Genomic DNA, 22,215 nt, shown 5'->3' on the forward strand with positions numbered 1-22,215 from the left:
CACAATACAGCAACGGATGCAAACTCTAAGAGGCAGTGGGAGGTCTCCATGCTCCAATCTCAGGAAAACGAGAATAGAAAAAGTTGGCCCCATACCTAAATCTCCCCAACAAACTTACTCATCTGCCTATAATCCAGGCCAGACATCCACTCCCAACCCCATTTCAAAAAATTTCCACTGAGCATATGCGTCCTCTGGTGCTGAGTGTACAGGCTCACACGTGCACATACACACATAATGTATCAAGCTCAGTCTTGATGCCTGGCGTTTGGCATACATGAGTTTGAATCCTGACTCAGCCTCTCATTAGCTATATGACCTTAGGCAAGTTATCTGACCATCCAGGCTCCCAACTCCTCATCTTTAAAAAAAAAAAAAAAAAGTACTCAAAATTTGTACCTACCCTATAGGGTTTTGTGAAAAGTAAATAAGTTACTACATGTAGATGCTCAGAAAAGCTGTTAGCCCATAATATATATTTCGAAAATATTTAGGATACTTGCTTAGTGCTAGTGCCTTAAATAAAGACAAGGTCCCTGGTCTTAAGGAGCTAGTAAATTTATCAGAATGTCATAAAAACAGTACAAGCAGGTGTGGCTGCCAGTCAGAGGGAGTGGTAGGTATAGTAAATGTGCCATTCTAGAGGGCACACGAGGGATATCCGAGAATTGGAGGAGGCCCCTCACCTCAAGAAGCTTTTTGAAGGGCTAAGACACACACACTCAGAACAATCCTGAACAAGGTCACACCCTCAACGTTGGGTTCCAAGGCTTTAGCAAACACATACTTATTTTAGAAATTGTAGAAAGGTACAAAATCTTGTTAGATGAACAGGTCCCCAAAGGCTCTCACGCAAGCAAGCCTCAGGGACACAGACGTGATGGAGACACTGAAGGCCTGTGGTACAAACGAACAAGCCCTGTCCTGTGCCTTGCCCCGCCCACCCCTCCCCAGGGTTTCTCTGCAGATGCAGATGCTTCACCAGCAACCAGCCAGCATTTTGGACTTCTGTCCTCCCTCCGGTTCTCAGACTCTGTGCTTCCTGGTTCCTCCATCACCCTGGCAGCTGCCCCCGGGCTCTTTCTCTCACCCTCTATATATAGGTAGCCATCCCACACCCTTCACCCCTCGTGGCCCCAGAGGTACCTCATCTCTAAAATGGAGGGCTGTCATGAGGATTAAATGAAACAAACTGTGTGAAAGTGCTGGCACAACTTAGTTCCGTTCCCTTCTCTGAGGATGTTGCCACCCCTGGGCAGCTGGGCTCAACACCCTGGCATCACCTTTGAATCCTCTCTGGTCTCTGCCCACTACATCCCACCAGGGCCATGCCCTATGCTCTACCATCCACCCATCACCACCCCCCTCCCCCGCTCTGCATAAACTGCTAATGATATGCATTACCAATACAGTTCTGCTCACACCCCTCAAAAACTTTCAGTTACTCCCCAATGCCTATTACTGAAGAAAGACTCAGTGTTTCAGGTGTGCATGCAAGGCCTTCTGAATCTAGCCCCAACCCACCTTCCAACTTCAGTCTCCATCATGTCCCTTTTCTCCAGTTTAATTAAATCACTTGCTGGGCAGTGCATCATGAAATAGACTCTGTATCCAAATAAGGGGATAACACAAAGCTTGACAGGTTCTAATTGCACAGTTTCAGAGCCTTTAATACTTTAATATGTACCATGTCTCTTTCACATTCTTCCAAGCTTATTTGGACTTCTAGTAGTCTTTATTCATGGAGTTCAAAACACAGTCTAGAACAACCTATACCACACTGTTTCTCCAACAAGTCTGTGGAATGTGCCAGTTAGATGGGCCCGAGAGTGACTGACAGGGCCTATGGCCGTGACCATATTAGGCACGTTTGTTATTCATCACTTTCATTGTGTGCAATCTCAGTGAAGCTGTAAAATCCCAAACTGAGCCAAACAGCCTTTCTCAGCACATGGATGGGAAACAAATGGCTGACAGCAGTACCCCAGCAGGGCTGACAGAGATTTACTTCTCCTTGGCCGCCAGGACTTCCATTCAAATCCCTGCATGCTTAAGTTAACAAGGGTTGGCTTCTGAGGCTTGAAACCAAAGAACCTTCACTGTCGTATATAGTTCTTTGGGTCCCTAAGCAAAGTTACCCAAATCTCTCCCAGGCAATGGAGCACCCAGAGCCTTCTCCCAGGGGTATAATACCTGTCCCATCTGGAGTAGACCTCACAAAGGTAGGCAGCATTTTTACTGAAGCAGTGGGGTGGGTGGTAGCTCCAAGCCCTTTCTCCATCTCCTTGCGGAACCGCTTAGCAATCTCCAGGAGGGTCTCATCAGAAAGACGCATGTGGTAGAGATACTGGTCAACCTGAAAGAGAGGAAAATGAGAGTAGCAATTATATGTTAAATGAATTATGGCATGCATCTACATCATGGAACATCACTTAGCTCCTCAAAAGGATAAAATCTGTTATGTACGGAAGGTTATTATTAAAGACCATTTAACCAGACTCTATGACAGGACTTGTCTTTAAAAAAAAAAAAAAAAAAACTAAACTACAAATTAAAATTAAATTTTATTTCGGGAGAATGTTAAAGACCAGGGGAAAGGCCAATTAGGGAAGAGTTCTTTTCAGATAGGTTGAGTTTAAATGCCTATGACAACATCCCTGGAGCTGGGGTTCATTACTGGCCCTCATCTCTTGTCCTCCCCCACACTCATAAGGCCAGTCATGCCAACCCTATTAGCCCTCACCACAGGCCAAGCAGCCATAGCTTCTTGCCTGGACTAATAAAATCCCCGATTCTACAATACTATTCCCTCTTCCATCCATTTTCCATCCCCAGACAGACTACTATTCCCCTGCTTAAAGACTTTCAGTGACTTCCCATTGGCGCCAAACCCTAAATCCTTCCAAGGCCCTACCTATATAGCCAGGCCTCTCCCACTCCCCATCTTACTGTGTGCCTCTGCACTCCTTGTGCAGATCAGCCTTGGTTCAGTCCCCCAACTCACCCAACTTGCCCTTCCCTGCCTAGAAGACTGTTCATGCAGGCCCCATAGATCCTCACCTTGCTCTTCATCTGCGGATCCCTTACCAATCCTTCAGGCCTCTCTGCATGGAGGCCTTCTCTACTGTCCCTAATAAAACAATCAGGCTTCACTGTTTTTTCTGCAGACTCAGACTTTTCCCTTCACAACACCATCCTCAATTTGGAAATACATATTTATTAGGGTCCAGATCATAAGCACCAAGGGCAAGAAGAACCATGACTATTTGTTCACCCTTGCATTCCTGGAGCCTAGCACACTGCCTGACACATTAACAGAGGCTCGATACACATGGTAAAGCAACCTCCCCCATCCTCAGAGGCAGAGGCAGCTCTCCCTAGTCATTTCATTTATCTTGCTTCCAACATAAATTTACAAAAACTTTTCCCAGATTTAACACCAGGAGAAGGAAAAACAACAGGAGTCCCCCTCAGACAGTCTGCTTATTGAAAGCTCTCATCGGCCCCACCTACGGATATTCCCAGTTTTCTCCTATAAGGAAAAGGTCTGATAGAAATCCATCCAAGGAGGAGCACAAGTTTCCACAACATCCCTGTTCTCAGCAGCAGTGTCCAGGACGGGTAAGGCTGCTGGCCACAAAGGGTAGGAGTAGAATCAGGACCCTTGGGCCAGCTCATAGCTGTGCCCTCAAGGTATGAGGATGGTGGTCCTGGCACTCCCAGCCTCATCAGCAGACTGGGGGACCAGAAGGGACCCTGGTCTTCCCAGCTCCAAAACTCCAGGATTCCCAAGGGCAAAGCGTGGCTGATGACCACTACCACTGCTTGTCATGCAGGGTTTTAAATTCGCAGAAATGAGGATTTCCCCCAATTCCCTTGCTGCCAGCTTTTATTAAAGAGCTACAGCAGACATCTAACTCCATTGGTCTAAACCAGGACGACGCCAACCATCAACTCTGTTTTCTGGTTTCAGGCTCCTGGCACCTCGATGGCCTTGAGCCCACTATCTGCCTCAGCCTCCTGGGGCTGTGGGGCACCAGCCCCCACCCCAAGCTGGGTCACTGATCTGGGCTTCCTACAATCCTGGGGAGCCAGGGTGCTCCTGAGGAGGCTGGCCTAACCCCATAATGATATTTGAGGCTCCCAGGAGGAAAAAGCATACAGCCTCAGACAAGTTCTCTCCCTGTTGGTGCAGTGGGAGACAAATTGCTGGAGACTCTGAGCCCAAGGCAACGTAAATCACCGCAGAGGCCTCCTGTTCCAAACCCAATGACGCCTGGGCTGGCCCAGGAACACTACATTATGGCTTATGCATCTCAGTGCTAGCATACAAAGTCCCAGCCACCAGACCAGAGGCTAACGCCAAGTCACGTCCAGGTACAGCCTGAGACGCCCTCAGAGGCAATAGTAATAACGGCAAACCCTTCAGCAAAACCTGTTTTCAAGGTTTTATACCCATTAACCCATTTAATCCTCATAACAGCCCTGTGAGGTAGGTAGTGTTATCTCCTCCATTCCACCAAAAGGGAAAGGCAACATGCCCACCATCACACAGGTGCAAAAGCTAAGCCAGGACTGGACAGGGCAGCCCAGCTCATCTGTGCTCTTCTCTGCTCTGCCTGATGAACGCCCCTCTCTGCTGAACAGCAGGGTCTATACAGGCCAAATGGCACTACAGCACATTCAGGCTGGCCATGTCCACTAAAAGGCCATCTTCTATTCCAGTCATCCCACCACACAGATAGGAAGGGCAAACAGTGGAGGGCATGGCCGATGGGGCTGCCCTGGCAGATGAGAAGGCAGCGGACATATCTCTGGACATTATCATGAGTTTGACACATGACTAAGTTGGAGCTCCCACGTTACTACTTTCCCAAAGAGAAGAGAGGTCCAGAGGCCTCACTGCCATCCACCCCCACCTCCATGGATGGCTCCAGATGTTGCAAAGGAAGCAAGAGAGTTCCTGTGTGGGAAAGCAAAGCCTGTACTGCCTTGTTAAGAGGCTGCACTGTCACTTCTTGGAGTGTGAGGTCATGAGCACAAAAGAGCAAATGTGGAATGGCCATAATTCTACAGCAGCCATGCTTAATTTAACTCTGATGTTTAAACTGCTACAAGCCTTGTTGGAAATCCAGTCTTAACTCTCAAAGAACCTAACAAGTTAAACAGTCAGACTTTACTCAAAGAGATTATAATCATATTTAAGTGTTCAGTGACAGATGAAAACGATGATGATCGTTACAGTAGCTAAACATTTACCCAGCATTTCTTACCTGCCAGAAACCATCCTATGGGTTTACTGACTTGACTTCCTTTGTTCTTTTGTAATACTTCTACAACCCTGTTTTACAGGTCACTTGGTGAGGGTCAGAACTAGGATTCAAACCGAGGTGTCTGGCTCTAAAGCCAGGCCCTTAGGACCACCACAGTCGCCTTTCCTGTGGACCCTCTTAGTGCGGGAGAGCACCCTCTGCCCTGTAGTTTCTTGGATAACCTCAGTGCTTTGATTTCCTCTCCATCAGATGAGACTAAGAGAAAGGATATGGGACAGCTATGAAAAATGCAACTATAGCACCTTGGCCCGAACTTCTTCTCTTTGGGCCATGATGACGGGCATGATGATGTATCCTCCCTGAGTTTCTTAGGGCCACTCAGGAAAGGCTGATTAATCACCTGATGTTACAGCTTCCTAAACACACCACTGAGGCCCACCTAGCCTTGGTCAGAACCGCTGTGTTGAGTGAAGGGTAGCCAAGGGAAGCAGAAGTTAGAAACAAGAAGCAGTCTCCATACGAAGACCTTTTTCCTGGATTGGGAAGGAAGAAAATGAACTTGGCATAATCCTTCCAACTTTCACTCACAGTGCAGCCAGAAGGAGGGAGCACAAGGAACGAGCAAAGTCATGGGAGAATGTCGTTCATGTTACCAAATGTAAACAGCATAGTAAGACTATGGCTAAAAAATACTAACTCTTAGAAGGGATCTTGGGGTAATGTGAGTTCAAAATCCCACTGAACATAGCATTTGAGTTTATCTAGTTTGTCCCTTTCACCCCAATAGTCATAAGGCCTAGGTTTGAATGCTTCCAAGCATGACAGGCTCACCACTTCTCAAAGTTGGTCAGCTTCTACTGTTGGTCAGCTCTAGTTATTAGAAAGCTTTTCCTCAATCTGACATAAATCTACTTTCTGATCATTTCCATCTATTCTCTATTCTGCCACTTGGGATAATAGTTCCCAAACTTGGCTGCACATAAGAATGACACACTAAGAATTCCAAAGATCTATTCCAGACTAATCAAACTGACACCTTTAGGTCTGTCTGGGTGCTCAAACATCTCCCCCTCTCCTTTGGCTGGTATCCACCATGTCAATAATGTAATAATGATGGGCTATGTTCTGGTCAACACTGCTCAAGGTCATTTTTACCACTTTCTGCCTGGGATCTTTGAAAGTCATTACTTAAGACATTAGGCTAAAGTGTGAAATAATCCTGTGTTGATCCTGGGTGCTGGGAGTTGGAGAGACAAACCCTGTACTTGTTGAAAACAAATTTCAGTTGTTGGAAACTATCAAAGTAGAAACATTCAAGCCAACCCTTATTTAGTAGCTGGTTGTGGTGAAGTACAGGCTGTGGCATCAGAAAAGTCAGTGTTCAAATCCTGGCTCTAGCATTTGTACAGGTGTCTGAGTCCCAGTTTCCTCCCTCTAAAATGGGAGGACTAGCACTCACAACAGAGTCACTGGCATAAATGAGGTGACATATGTAAAGCTCTCCATCTATCTAACCTTTTTTGCTACCCATTTTCCTCTTCTTCTCCCAGACTCATCTCTGACAAGTGGTACCCTCAGAGGATCAAGGACATTTCTTAACCCTATTTAGTCATATTGGGGTTAGCAAAACAGGGGCTGGTTCCCCAAATTGCTCCTTCTCTTTCTGCGGTGGGTGTGTGGCCTATCACACTGGGCTGCTCCTCTTTAAATCTCTATCAGGAATAAAGAAGGAAAGGAGGGGGCATTCCAGGCTGGGGAAACAGAGGCAGGCCAGAAGCAAAGCCTGGCTGAGGTATGGGAAGGCCACTTGCCTACCCAGAAACAAGGGACTAAAGAGAGATAGTAGTTTTAGATACATCTATTTAGCAATCTCGAGATTAGAACTTCCTCATTGAGCAATTCTGGTCAATTTCTTTCTTCCCATAACATACCAGTCCATGCCTGCCTCCTCTACAGAACTGTGGGTACAGGCAGAAGTTCTAAAGAGAAACTGGAAACAAGCAGGACCCTTTAGGGCCTTCCCAGGTACAAAAGCCTTTCCGAGTCCTAGTTCATGTTTGTGGGAAAAAGGCTTCAGCCTCCTAGACTTTCGCAGAGTTCTAAAGGTCGGATTCAAACAGTTACTAACTAGGGAAGGGAGGGAATGCAGAAACAAAGAAGGAGCAGTCAAGAAACAATAGTGAAGCGATAAAGCAGAGTCCTGGTTCCTCCTCAAGGGATACACATAACAATTATCTCTGAGTACTTCTGCAAGAACTAAGGCCCCCATCCAGATAGAGGATGGGAACTTAAGGCTCAGCACAAGATTCCTGGAGCACCGCCCAGTTACCTCACCACCAACCAATCAGAAGAAAGCCACATACCTTGTAGCCCTCACCCCAAAATTTGCCTATAAAAACTCTTCCCTGAAAACAATCAAGGGAGTTCTAGTCTTTTAAGCACAAGCCCCCTGTTCTCCCTGCATGGCCCTTGCAACAAACCTTTCTCTGCTCCAAACTCCAACATGTCGGCGTATTTGGCCCCACCGTTTGTCGGGCATGTGAACTTATGTTCAACAACAAAATTAACCCCATACTATTTATGAAATAAGATAACACTCCAAATGGAAAGCCCATCTTCTTAAGTGCCCACAGTTTCCTCCAGACTAGCACTGAAGAGGAGAAACTGTGTCATAGCAATGATGCAAGGAATGGAGGAAGCAGAAGATCACCCTTGTAGAGGCTCCACCTCAAAGAGGGCAGTGGCTCAGGTGTGGCAGACACAGCCCCAGCCTGGTATGAGGAAGCCCAGAAAGGAAACCCTGGAGGTGAGAGCTAGAAAGGAACCTCAGAGAAACTGAGGCCAAGGTAACAGCCTTGACTAAGGTCACAGAGTTGACACTAGAATTTGGATCACCCAGATCCCTTACTCTATTGTCAGAAACAATAAATGATAATCCTATCCCCAATCATCCCCAAGGGCCTGTATCATCTTGCAGGCCAATTCCAGTTGAATGGCTAGTGACCTTCCCCGGGTTGTGAGGACACCCTATCTGGTCCCAGTGGGAAAATGGTCCTGATCAAACTACTTACATCCAGAAAAGAACAATATTCCAACGCTGAGACTTTGTTATATAAACTGCCATAAATCCTACCTTGAATACCTTAAGAGGTCTCAAAGGAAAGTATAGAAGAAACCTTAAATTTCAACATCTAAATCTGTAAGATTCCTATCATACAACCCCTGAATCGCTGACCCCAGATTCTCTCACTTTACAGTCTGTGTTGAAAACCAATTACATGCAAAGCACTATAGTATACAGGAACATAATTTAAAAAGAAATCAGCTGTGGAGATGGATAGTGGTGATAGTTGTATGTGAATGTGCTTAATGCCACTGAATTGTACACTTTAAATATATATACAGTTGACCCTTGAACTACACAGGGGTTGGAGTGCCAACCCTCACACAGTGGAAAATCCACAGTCGGCACTCCTTATACATAGTTACGCATCCAACCAACCGCAAATCATGCAGTAATGTAGTACCATAGAATATATTTATTGAAAACAATCTACATATAAGTGGACCCATACAGCTCAAACCCATATTGTTCAAGGGTCAACTTTACACACACACACACACAAATGTTTTTTAAATTTTTTTAAGAAATCAGGATTCCTGTTCTCTAGGACTTTACGAGAGAGCACAGAACTCAACTCACTATAGACTCAATCAATGTCTCTGAAATGAATGGAGGGATGGGTCTTAGGAGTTAAGAAAGGCAAGAACAATGCAAAGCAGCCCATGGGAAGTGTCACATGTATGAGTAAGTGGCCTGTGAGACTGGCATTCAGGGGAGAGTTCTTCCAGGCTAAGAACATACATATCCAACATACATGTCACTGGATGTATGTTGACGTGGAGACAGTAGGGAGATCATGTGAAAAGGCTCAGAAGGTGTGGGCAAGCCCAAGATCCTAGAAGGAGGTTATGAACTTTAGAACCAGAAAGCCACTCACCTCACTACATTGCATTAGCTCCCTTTTGCAATGCCTTCATATTAGAATGATTTAATCCTATCACCTTTAATCATGGGAAGGAAGAATCATAAAGATCACCCCACTGTGTAAAGTTGCTGTGTTGTTCACTGATCAGTCAATTCTCTGTAGGGTTTAGTGTCAGGAGAAAGTCTGGCTGCCCAGAGTCACTGTGCTTCCTGCTACAGGCCAATGAAATTAAAACAACTGACTCAAGGAGAGCTGTCCTGGGCTTCCCTGGTGGCGCAGTGGTTGGGAATCCACCTGCCTAAGGCAGGGGTTGCAGGTTCGAGCCCTGGTCTGGGAAGATCCCACATGCCTCGGAGCAACTAAGCCCGTGCACCAGAACTGCTGAGCCTGCGCTCTAGAGTCAGAGAGCCATAACTGCTGGGCCCATGTGCCACAACTACTGAAGCCCACACACCGCAAAGAAGAGTGGCCCCCGCTTGCCGCAACTAAAGGAAAGCCTGCGCACAGCAATGAAGACCCAAAGCAGTCAAAAATAAATAAATAAATTTCTTTAAAAAAAGGAGAGCTGTCCTTTTTGCCTTGACTATCAGGAAGCTCAGGGCTCCGTACTCGACTTTAACGCACTAAGTTTTTTGATAATCATTTCTGCCTGTTCCATGACTCTTATTCTCGAAGTCCTTTCAGTGAAAGCTGAACCATATCACCCGTACCACCTAATTCTTTTAATAAGTAGGCAGAAAATAAATAATACATAATCGAGCAAACGCTCATCAGTCATCCCTACAGAACCCACCCTCCTGGTAGAAGGGTGAATTCAAGTGACCAAACTGGATAAGACAACAATCCCATAAGCATAGTCAGAGCCAAGGACACAGGAACACCCTGAGGCACTATTGCACTGCTGGACTTCTTTCTCCAGTCTTTGGGTATTTCTTTTTTTTTCTTTTTTTTTTTTTTTTTTTGCAGTACGCGGGCCTCTCACTGCTGTGGCCTCTCCCGTTGCGGAGCACAGGCTCCGGACGCGCAGGCTCAGCGGCCATGGCTCACGGGTGCAGCCGCTCCGTGGCATGTGGGATCTTCCCGGACTGGGGCACGAACCCGCGTCCCCTGCATCGGCAGGCAGACTCTCAACCACTGCACCACCAGGGAAGCCCGTCTTTGGGTATTTCTGATTTAGTACCTAGAACCTTCTCTCCAGGAGGTGCTGAATGAACTCTAGCTAATTCCTACATTTTAGCTGCTTCTGGACCTCAAGCAGACCAACTGACTGAATTTTAGCTTTCCTAGCACTCGTGTTTTTGTCCTAAAGATACAATCAGGTGTATATATATATTATATATATACTGTATATATATAATATATATGTATATTATATATATATATATATGTGTGTGTGTGTGTATATATATATATATATATTAGACCAGACTCCAAGGATCCAACCTAGCCTCCTAGAAAGAAATTTAGGAAGAACCACACCTTCTTGAAGTGAAGGGCTTTGACTAATCTCATCTGCTTTAATTCAACTATAGTCAAAACAGGGTTAGAGAGGCAGGGGCAGGGTACTATACAGCAATGAGAAGGCAGTACTTACCGTCACAACCAACTACATATATAGATGAATCTCACAATATAAAGTTGGGTAAAAAAAGCCAGATACAAAAAGGAACAGATCATATGAGTCCATTTATAGTAAGTACAGAAACAGATCTAGGCCGGTAGAAGTCAGGATAGTGATTATACTTAGTGGGGGGTATACCTGCTATTGTTGGTAATAATTTGTTACTGGATCTGGGTGGTAGTTACCTGGTGTGTTCAGTTCTCTATATAAATTATACTTCAATTTAAAAACATAGGAAGGAAAAAGGACAAGGCACTGATTAGGCCCTAGTCTACCTACTCACATGGTCTGGCCAAAGAGGTCAAATCAGAGGGGAAAGCCATAACCTAAATGCAGCCGTACATAGCCTTCCAGTGACTCTATGTGCTGACACATGCTTGCAACTTAGTTTCAAAAGAATTTCATATCTTCCATTATTCCTTTGCCAGTGTTTCACTGCAAATCTTTGACAAGGAAACCAAGGTTTGAAGAAGCTTCCCCAAATCGCAGGCCAAAGTCCCTGACAGGACCCATAACACCCAGTGGCCAGATGAGTGCCCTAACCCGGGGCATAGGTGTGCCCACACAGGGAAAGCTAGGTAACTACCATCAGTGGCCTCATTAATAATAGTGTCTTCACAGACTCCTCCTGGGAGGACCGAGACTGTGCAAAGAGCAGCAAGTTTATCCTGTAATGTTGCCAAGCCAAGGCCAGATGTTTCCGATAAGATTTAAAAAAAAAGGATGAGTTGGGGAGGAAAAGACAGAGCAGATCCTGGATTCTTTAAGCCTCCTGTCCTCTGAAACACAGCTAACGAAGTGACAGATCTGCCTCGACACTTTTTTCAGATGGGACAAGGCGGACCCCCACTAGGGCGGCGCGCCACCTCAGGGAGATTCCAGCTGACGCACTGCGTACTCACATGGCTGGAGCAGCGCAGGGTGAGTGTGGAGCTCACTGAGGAGGCTTACAGGCCACTCCTCCAGGATCCTGTTGCACCGTGAGTCACAGGGTTTCCTGTTCTTCCAGTTCTTGGGCTGCATCGAGTTACAGCCAGACAGACCTCAGGCAGTAGCACCTGTCTGGGGTCCAGGAGACAGGCATTTGGGACGCCTGTCCCAGGACCCTCCTATCCTCAGACTATGGGGCAGCAGTGCAAAGGAATAATATGTCCCCATTCGCCTGCACATAATGATTGAGCACTAAATTGAGTGTGCCAGCGCCAGGCGCTGAGGATGCCGGGATAAAGAAGACCCTTCTGCCTGCAAGTGTCCAGTCTATTGGTGGGAGGCAAATAGGTCAACAAGTTATTATAAACTGAAGGAATAAGGCAGAGAGTAAGCAGTTTCTTTCACTATAATAAAAGACAGATTTACAATCACTTAAATCACATACATCAGTACAATTCTGAGGAGTTTTTGTCTTGAAAAGGTTAAACATATGTGTTGACCCCATGCCTAGAATGTTCTCCTGCTCTGGCCTAACAAACTCCCACTTGTCCTTCACCCCAAATACATTCCCCAAGTTCCCAGCTGGTTATAGTAACACACTTTTGACACTTGTGTCTCTTGCTCTCACTGGTCCCAGAGGACTAAAAGGCACTGACTACATGTTCCCAACTTCATATTTGTGATGCCAGAGCTCTCTCAGTACTGAGATACAGTAGATGCTCAAGACATATTTGTTATGGTGACATCAAGGGGTGACAGGAATGCCGAGGAGAGGAGTGAGAGAGTAACTTGGGTAAAGGGGAAGAGCTGGCTACTGCAGACTGCCCAGGTGCTCAGAGCCTGGCCTTGTTCTTCAGGCCTGGGCCCACACTGCATGCGATCCTGGCAGCAGCAGAGTTTCCTCTCCATCTACCTAGCTGCCCTGGCCAGTACCCCAGATCCCCTAGGGGTCAAACTCTGCCTCCCCTGGCCAGCCCCATGTCAGGGACCAGAGTCTGCCCCTGAGCCCATATGCCCACAGGGGCATCTGAACTCCCCACTCTTGTCTGCTGCCAACTGTCCACCTGCTGGACCAAATCACTTTGGGTCTGTCTCTTTATAACATGTCCAGCCCCAGAACTTCCCTGTCTGCTCTACCCACCCCAGACACACCCACCATAAGCAGGGCAACCATATATCCCAGTTTGCCCAGGACAATGTTTACAGTGTGGTAGCAGCATAACTGTTAACAGTGTCTCCTTTTACTCTCAAAAGTGGCCCAGTTTGGACAAATTATAGGGTCACCTTAGGTACAGGCCACAAATCAAATCCTGCTCATGGTTCTTAGGGAGCCCACACCTGAATGATGAGAAGAGCCCATTCTATGCCAATGGCGCTGAAAGGAATCTGGGTTTCCTTTCAGGAAATGGTGGAGAAACTGGGTTCTTGGCTGGTCCCTTAGTACATGGCACCCGGTTTCCTCAACTGCAAAATAAAGGTTTGGACGAGATGATCTCAAAGGTCCCTTCCCAACTGACCCCGGACTGATAACCCCATGAAACTGAAAGACAACTGGCTATCTCCAGTTGTCCCAGGCAGCCCCACACTGAGGCTAAGTGTCTGGGCTCTGGAATCATACTGCCTGGGTTTGAATTCTGGCTTGCCCTTGAGCAAGGTACTGTCCCTTTCTGTGCCTTGGTGTCTTCTTCTGAATAATAGGTAATAATAACGTCTACCCTGGAGGGCTGCCCGAGGACGACCTGAGTTGTAGTAGAGTTCACAGACAGAGCCCAGCACTTCGCGAGTGGTGTACATGTTTGTTAATTTAAGACCTTTGGGAATTGAGGGGAAAAGAGGACTGGTGGGACATGGCTGAAAGGCTTCATTAGAAGGGGTTGAGACAGGACAATATGGGAGGAAGCAGGAGGAACTTTTGTCCCTCAAATGGGAAAAAGGAAAAGCGACAGCTTCAAATGCCCTTACTCAGCCCAAATCAAAGCTGTCCAATGGCTTATCTGGTTTCACTCCTTTATCAGACAATACGGTGCTGCCAGAAGGAAGAGGTTGGGAACAAGGCCTTCCAAGAACATAGACCATCTCCAGGCCTCCAGGGCAGGGATGCTGAGCTGAAGGTGAGAAGAGGCAGGAAGGCTGGCTGAGGTGGATGGGCACCGAGGGTTCCCAGAGCCAGGTTCTCAGGTCTGACTCACGCTCCAGGGAAGGACTCTTAAGGAATTGCTTAGAGATCCACAGACAACAGTGCAAAAAGCACGGTACTTCAAGGAAAAGGAGATTGTCTAGCTCCTGCTCCCATGGAAACAAGGCCAAGACTCCCAACCAAGTTTGGACAAGACAGAGGCTGTACAGGGATGGGGGGAGTAGAGTGTGGGTTCCACACTGAGGGTCCTCTCCGGCTTTGTCGAGAACCCCAAGCACCTCAGTGTCAGAAGGGGCCACACTAGACAGCCCAGAGTCTACATAGGAGGGGCAAAGAGCTCTCTGCTGAGAACCAAGATGGCCAGGGACTCTCCATTCAATGTGCCAGAAAATGTGAGAATGACTGTTCCCTTCATTGAAACTCCAGGGGTCAGTGGGACTGAAACCTACCATGACCCGGTCCTGTGACTCAACAGCACAGGGCACCCCAAGTGGTTCCCCCAGTGGGAAGCCAGAGTCTGGGGCAGATGTGAGGAAGTGTCAGCAAGCATCTCATTGGCCAATTTCAGCGTAAGTGGCCTCAGCAACTGCCATTGGAGCCTCTGTGATTCTGCCCTCCAGGGGAGGTACCGACAGGGAGTGGACTAGACTTCTACAGGGAAAAGGGGTTGAACAAATGCTGTGACTATTCAGTGTGCAGCTTTGTCTCTCATGACTTCCCAAGGAGGACGCTTCAAGCTGAGGTGTACCAAAATGCCCCAGGCAACCCAGAGACTCCCCCCTCCACCCAAGGGGAATGCTGTATCCCCAGAAGACCAGAAGGAAAGCAAGTTAGAGGAAGAGCTCAAAAACGGGTCTCCTATGCCCAGAAAAGAGAAGGTTTTAGAAGTTGGATGGGGCAGTGAGGAAGCTTCCTTATTTCTCAGCTTTAGGAACTTTCCATCCTTCTGTCCGCCCTGTCCTCTGCTCTAATCCAACCTAAGACAGAGAATATAAATGGGCCAGAACCCATATGCCCTAAAGGTCCTTAGGAAAAAAGAAGCGGGGCCTCTTTTGCTTCTGCCCAGATGGATAGCGCAGTCAGGTATCTGAGAGTGTGTCTATCTCCATGTACTAATATTTGACACATAAAGTGTTGACTATGTAGCAGGCACAGCTCTAAGAACTTCACATATATTCACTCTCTCTTAAATCCTTACAAAGACCCTATTAAGGTGTTATCCACTCTCCATTTTATAAGCGGAAGAAACTGAGGCCTAGAGAGGTTAAATAACTGGCCCAAGTTCACACAGCTGGTTTGTGGTGAGCCAGGATTCCACCCCAGGGAGCCTGGCTCTACTTCTCAGCACACAGCCTCTCCCAGTGACTGCTGGACTGTCCCTCAGTGGGTACCAACGGCCCCTTCCCTCTGCTTCCTGAGATAGGAGTTCCACCAACTCACATGCCTGCCTTGTTCAGAAGCCTGGAAAATGCCTGGCTTTCAGGGAAACCCCAGCAACAGCCAGGGTGAGGTTCTCCTTGGGTCAGCTGAGCAAACTTCTCTCCCACTGGCTTCCTGGAGTGCTTACCTTGCCCACATTTTTCTGGCTGAAAACAGAAAACATTACTCAGGTAACCCACACTTCAGCCAGGGGTCATGGACATCTGCTAACTACTGTGGTCTGCAGACCTCACCTTAAATTCATCTTTTGTAAAAGGCCACTCCCCACCATGACTATCCCATGACATGGCACACTGAGAGCTAAGAACTATGGTCCTAGTTGCAGCTACTACTAAGTAGCTGTATGACCATTAGCGATGCACTATAATACTGGAATGGGGGATAGACCATGTTCTTCTGATGCAGTTTCTCAACCTATAGATATTTGGGGTCAGAAAAGTCTTTTTTTTTTGGCAGGGGGGCTGTCCTGGGCATTGTAGGATGTTTAGCATTATCCCTTGCCTCTGCTTACTAGATGCAATGACACGTCTTCATCCACCTGCCTGTGAGGACCAAAAATGTCTTCAGACACCACCAAAGTCCACCTGGGGGATGAAATCACTAATAGTTGAAAACCACTGCTCTAAAGGAGTAGTTAAAAACAAACAAACAACAAAAAACCACAGGCTTCGCCCCTGTAAATTGGGGTAGGGTAAAAACTCTTGCTCTTTATGATAGGCTGGGTAGCCCCTCACAAGATTATCCAGCCCAAAATGTCAATAGCACCAAGACTGAGAGACCTGCTTTAGAGGTAAGCAGGAACAGCTACCTGTGATCTATGGTGTGAGATATTAAGTCGCAGCCAGCGAACTCCGCGATTTGATTTGCCACACCTCCACCCCCACTACTTTTGAAAGTCAAAGACAGACAGCACGCAGTGTTGGAAAACAAACCAAACTTGCTGACTTCAAAACTCAACAGTGATAATGAGGAACCAGTTATCAAGAGCCACCTTTTAAACCGGAAGTATCTGAAAAAAGGAAGCCAGTTTTCTGGGGTTCCTGAGCTCTTTTAGTACATCAGATCTCCTTACTACGGCTGTCAGATTTTGAGAAAACTGTTGTGGTTTGTGTTGTTTTGAGTCTCCCTGGAAAAGGGTCCCTAGCTGCCCTCAAACTCCTCAGGGTGCTAGAAAAGTTCAACTTTGAAAAGTGATGTTAAAAAAAAAAAAAATGTCGGCTTTGTCTGAGGAGCCTCAGAGAGAATTTTAATTCATTCAGGGGTAAAGAAAAAAGAGCTTCTTGGCCGCTCTCTGAAATAGAAATTTGACAATACAAAACAAATGGATGATTAGTAAAAGCTACAAAATATTCCTGCTACCATCAATTGTCTTCGGAGCAGGAAAGGGACTTGGTACTAAGATACTAAGTTGAACAAATGAGGCAAATTGTACCTGTCAATGTCAGTTAACTCAGCCAAAAATAATCTTACTAAGGTTTTAATCAGTACTTTACTCCCATACTTTCATCCCCTATCTGAAGATTAATGGCACATAGTAGGTGCTCAAAAAATATCAGTTGAGATTCCCTTGAGGTCCCTAATTCCCCATCCCATGAGAATGACTGCCATGACCCTTTAGTGGATGTAAAGTACCTATTTCTAGAGCCTCATCTCAGCAGACAGCTGAAAGGTTTCGTAGTCTCAATTTCCCACATAGTAACTATACCCACAGTAGGTTCTCAAAAAACATTAAACTCTTATCTCTTGGGGGTTCTGTTGAATCTTTCTGCTTCCAAGATATTCTCCCCTCTCATTAACTCCAGAGTTGAAAGCTACCCCTCACTAATGTAGTAAAGAGCCCAAGTGAACTATCTATATTCCAAGATTGTATGTCACCAGTCTGTGTGTGTTAAAATAATCAGTTAATGGCTAAAGGAAGGCATGTATACTTCATTTCACTTCCATGGTTAATCCTGATTATCAAGCTTAAGAGACAAAAATCCTGTATCTTGTATACTATTTATAGCTCAATTAATCAAAAGAATCCTCTAACTCTGCAGACAGGACAAAAACCCTTGATTGCTGGAGGACAGTAAACACCCTTTTTCTCTCTCCCCCTCTCTCCCTGCCTCCCTTTCCCCTCAGGATCAGTCTCACGCCAAGCCTCAGGCCTTGCTGAGGGAACAGCTCACTGTCTTTCCCTCCAAGGGTCCCTCCACCCTTGGATACCCACCCCTTCAACCCAGTACCAGCACCCCCCCAGCTGCCTCTCACCCTCTTCCACTTCCTGCAGCCCTTGCTCTGCTTCTTTTCCCAGGAAGGTCCACTCCTTCATTCTTGGACTCACTGAACACCTCACCAGTGGCCATAAACTGGCTATAAAGGTGAACAGCTAGGATTCTCCCTGCCCTGTAACTACCAACTCCAATGTATGATGGAATGGTGACCAGGTGTGACATTTAGAGGAATGGTGATTCAAGTCTTCGGGAATGCAGATAGAGAAGATGAGGCTGAGGTGAGGGGTGGGGTCAGGGAGCAATCAGTATGCAGTCTTTTTTTTTTTTGGAGGAATATTTGATTTACAATGTTGCCTTAGTTTCTGGTATACAGTAAAGTGATTCAGTTATACATACATATATACATATTCTTTTTCATATTCTTTTCCATTATGGTTTATTACAGGATGTTGAATATAGTCCCCTGTGCTATATAGTAGGACCTTATTGTTTATCTTTTTTTTTTTTTTTTTGCGGTATGCGGGCCTCTCACTGTTGTGGCCTCTCCCGTTGCGGGTCACAGGCTCCGGACGCGCAGGCTCAGTGGCCATGGCTCACGGGCCCAGCCGCTCCGCGGCATGTGGGATCTTCCCGGACCGGGGCACGAACCCGTGTCCCCTGCATCGGCAGGCGGACTCTCAACCACTGTGCCACCAGGGAAGCCCCTGTTTATCTATTTTATATATAGTAGTTTGTATCTGCTAATCCCAAACTCCTAATGTATTCTTCCCCCACCCCCTTTCCCCTTTGGTAACCATTAGTTTGTTTTCTACGTCAGTGAGTCTGTTTCTGTTTCATAAATAAGTTCATTTGTGTCATATTAGATTCCACATATAAGTTATAGTACACAGTCTTCTGAAATGATCCAGTCTGGCTCCAGAAAGAGACTGGAAACACACCCTAGGAGGCCTCTGAAGTAACCCAGAGACCAGCTGACCAAGGTAAAGCAATCAGAAAGGAAAGTCAGTGAAATGGGTCCAGGGCTCCCAGTCAGAATAATCAGAGGGTACTGGTGCCACTAATCTGACCAAGAGAAGAGCTACCTGCATTTCTGGACATGCTGGGTGAGTGTGCTGCCAGCATCCAAGAGTGAACACAGACACGGGCCAGGATGGGGTCTTCTGATGGTCCCAGAGGCAGGGGGTGTGGTCAAGAGCATGGGCCTCTGGAGCCCAAATGCATGGCTTCAATTTCCAGCCTTTACAAAAAAGCTAGTGACCTTGAACAAGTCACTCTGTGTCTCAGCTCCTTACCAGTAAAACAGGGATGCTGATAATAGTATCTACTTCATGGTGTTGTTATGAATGTTAATAAGCTAACATATGTAAAGAGCTTAAAACCACCTGGTACACAGTAAATGCTATATGTGTTTGCTCTTGAGTTTCAAAGTGTCAATCAGCACAAAACACTAGGCTTGTCTATCAGGGGACAAGTGATTCTGATGGGGCTAGTTTTGGGCAGGTGAACCTAAACTTTCCCTGCCTCAGACTACAACCCAGATTATGTAAAATAATAGGGATTTCAGAAGAGTTCAAATCAAGGCCTTTTCAAAAGACTGTAAAACTAAAGCTTCAACCTTCTCTCCTAATTCTTCCTTCTAGTAGCAACTTTAAAAGATCCTTCCATAATATTCTCTCTGATTCTCTCCCTATTTCCTAACTGCTGCTGGAAACAGGCAGCTTTGCTCACCTAAACTGGGAGGCCAAGTCCCAGCTTCCACACCTGCTGAGTTAAGGCCTGACTCAATTCTGCCCCCATTGGTAATTTGGAGGAAATACACCCAAGTGTCCCTGAGACACTTGACAGGCTGCAAATGTAGAGAAGACTACAAGAAAGACCTTTTCACATGGCTGTGCTTAATCATCACAACTCCCCAAAGTGAAGAAGGTTGCTGTTGTCATCCCTGTTTTACAAAAAGAAATTGGCGGTCCAAAGAAGCAAAGTGACTTGCTCAGAGTCCTGTGGTTAATAAACCACAAAACAGAGATTAGAACTCATTTCTACATACCCTGGTTAATTCTCTTTCCAGTTTGGGACTAAAGCTATGACCCCTCCCCATTCCAGGCCAGGAAGGTTCCAGTCCTAGCCTCCATCCTCTGGTTTCGGGGAGGGTAAATTTGTGGTCCTAGGTTCCTTCCTCTGGACAGGGGGTGAGTAAATTTAAATGTCCTGGGGCAATATTCAACCAACTGAGAAGACCTCTCCTGAATTAATGGTCCTCCAGCTTTGTATTCTAGGACTTGCCAAGAGATGACTGTCACAAGGGTTAACTCACTTCTTGAGCAAAGAAGTCCAACGAAGTTGCCAAGGTCCTGCCGGATCACAGACACGTTCTTAAATAAACTGAATTAAAGTGCAGAGCAGAGCCTTATCCCAGGATTGAGTTAGAAGGTAACAGCCACTTACAAGCAGACTAACACTCAACTAAACCAGCGGCCATCTGCTCCCTACTCCAGTCTGAGGCTAAGTAATGTCACGGTATTTTGGGGTTCATCTACCACGGCTTTGAAAACACTGTGATGGCAACCCACCTTCCTCTCCTTTGCTCTCAGGATCCCCAGAATGGGAGTATGAGCAGGTCGCCCCACATAAAGATAACGTCAAAACATTTGCCCAAAAATGTGTTCCCATTGAGATACAGAAATTTCAAGTATGTAATTGAGCAACGCTCTGTCATTGACTCACAGATCTGGACACCCTCCACCCCCGCCCCAGCCCACTCTCTCGTCTCAAGTCCTAGCTGAGGCCCAGGGCCAGGAGCCAATCCCGAAATCCCGAGCGTTTCAGAAACTCAATTCTCCCCAGAGAGCGCCTGGGGCCCAGCCTAGCCCCACCCACTCTCCATACCCAGAGGCACAGAGAGCGAGGCTCCCCGGCGGGGCCAGAGGCTTTGTCTTACGTAAAAGACCTGGCCCGAGCAAGAGCTCGGACTTAGGCGGGGTGCTGCTGAGACAGAAGCGGGCAGACAGGTCAGGGCTCACGACAGGGAAAAGCTCGTTTTCAGAAGGACAAAAATCTCCAGGAAGACGGCAAAGAGGGGAAAAGGGGGTGTTGGTCCTCTCGGAGAAACTTTTAGGTACACCAGAAGTAACATCCAAAGTCCACCCCCCATTTGGGGGGGCGGGCCCGAAGATGGGGTACTCAAGGCAGGGCGGCCCCGAGGCAGGCGCTGGGAATGGGCGTTGGGGGGGCGTACGCCCCTCGCGGAGCCACAGTTCCGGGCGCCTCAGTTCCGGGAAAGGGGTGCGGCGGGCGGAGTTTCTCTGACCCTTTCCCAGCTTCTTCCCGCGTGGTCTTCTCCCCAAGCCCACCTCCGCAAGGCCGTGAGGAACGCTAGGGGGAATCGTAGGTCCCCAAAATGTGGTCCTTTAGCGCGGGAGGAACCCAGGCAACCCCGCGCGGCAGCGGAGCCTTCCCCCAACTCACCCCCCCGCCACGATTCTCCCCACGTGCTCTGGCCGGAACTCAGGCAGCGAAAGGGGGGCTCCTCCCACGTGGGCCCAGCAGTCAAAGACTACGTGCCGGGTGGCCCAACCCTCCAAAAAAAAAAAAAAGCGCGAGCGCGCGCAGGGCCGCAGAGAGGGAGAGCCGCGCGGTGCGCGAGCCCCCGAAGCCTCGCACGCGCGCACACGTCTGCCCGTGCCTAGCGGACGTGGCTCCTCCAGCCCAGGACTTTCCCCGCCGCGCTGATATTTTCCGCGTCCGCGGCCCGGAATGGGAAGGAAGCGGGTCCCCGCAGGGTCTAAGAGGAGAGTCCCAGCCGGCCGGGACCCCGGAGAGAGGGCCGGGGACAAAGCAATGTTGTCAGGCAAGCCAGCCGCCCCCGCCTGCGCTTACTTACCTTCTGCACTTGGTCATGGTTGAGCTCCGTAAAGAAGTAGGCGAGCAGATGCGAGGCGATCATCCTGCTGCGGCCCGACAGCGCCGAGATGGGAAACCGAGGCTGGAGCGCTTGCGGGGGAGGAGGGCGGCGCGGTCTGACCGCTTTGTCCGGGCTTGGAGGCCCGGTTGGGAGCGATGAGTCCGGGAGGTACACAAAGAAGGCACACGATGGCGCGCCCAGCTGGAGAGTTTCGGGACTCTAAAAACAGGTTTTGATAGTCACAACTGCTGAAGGACCAAGAATCACTCCCAGCGACGTGCTGGGATGCCCCCACTGTCAAGGTACTAACTTCAGCCACAGAATCACTAAGGCTTAACTTGAGAAGAATAGCAGCTTGGCTCCACTAGGGCGACAGGACCTCTCCGGCTCACACGCGCGCTGCTCTCGCCAGCGGATCTTCTCGGCTCGGTGACACGCTGGTGCTAGCGGCGGTCCGGGACTCCTGCGCTGGAGTTTCGTGCAACAATGTGGCTTATTGAGGGGTTGCCGGCTCGCGGGCCGCCGGGTCAGTGACGCGCGCACGCCCATTGGCTGCGCGGGGAGGGTGTGTGTGCCCACGGGCCGCCCGCCGCAGCGGTGCAGCCAGTCAGAGCGGACGGCCCGCGGGCGCGGCCGCTCAGACACCCGAGCCGGCAAGCTGGAGGGGCGCACCCGGGGCAGGGGGAGGGGCCAGGCAGCATGGATGAG

At 47.9% G+C, this 22,215-nt stretch overlaps 1 protein-coding gene across 2 annotated transcripts in view; it reads right to left on the minus strand.

Moving 5' to 3' along the window:
* Positions 1-22,012, minus strand: part of HK2 (hexokinase 2) — a 61,579-nt gene extending 39,567 nt beyond the window's left edge. Inside the window, exons 1-2 of one of the 2 annotated variants that reach the window (XM_067704568.1) lie at positions 21,487-22,012; positions 2,194-2,356 (exon numbers count right to left, since the gene is read on the minus strand). In XM_067704568.1, the coding sequence (XP_067560669.1) occupies positions 2,194-2,356; positions 21,487-21,549 (226 nt within the window). In that variant the 5' untranslated portion in view covers positions 21,550-22,012. Of the gene's footprint in view, positions 1-2,193; positions 2,357-21,071; positions 21,197-21,486 lie in introns of those variants that run through there. The other variant, XM_067704569.1, reaches the window with a different exon arrangement.
* Positions 22,013-22,215: the final 203 nt, after the last annotated feature.

Source organism: Pseudorca crassidens, chromosome 14 (genome assembly GCF_039906515.1).
Source record: "Pseudorca crassidens isolate mPseCra1 chromosome 14, mPseCra1.hap1, whole genome shotgun sequence".
NCBI classification, from domain to species: Eukaryota; Metazoa; Chordata; class Mammalia; order Artiodactyla; family Delphinidae; genus Pseudorca; species Pseudorca crassidens.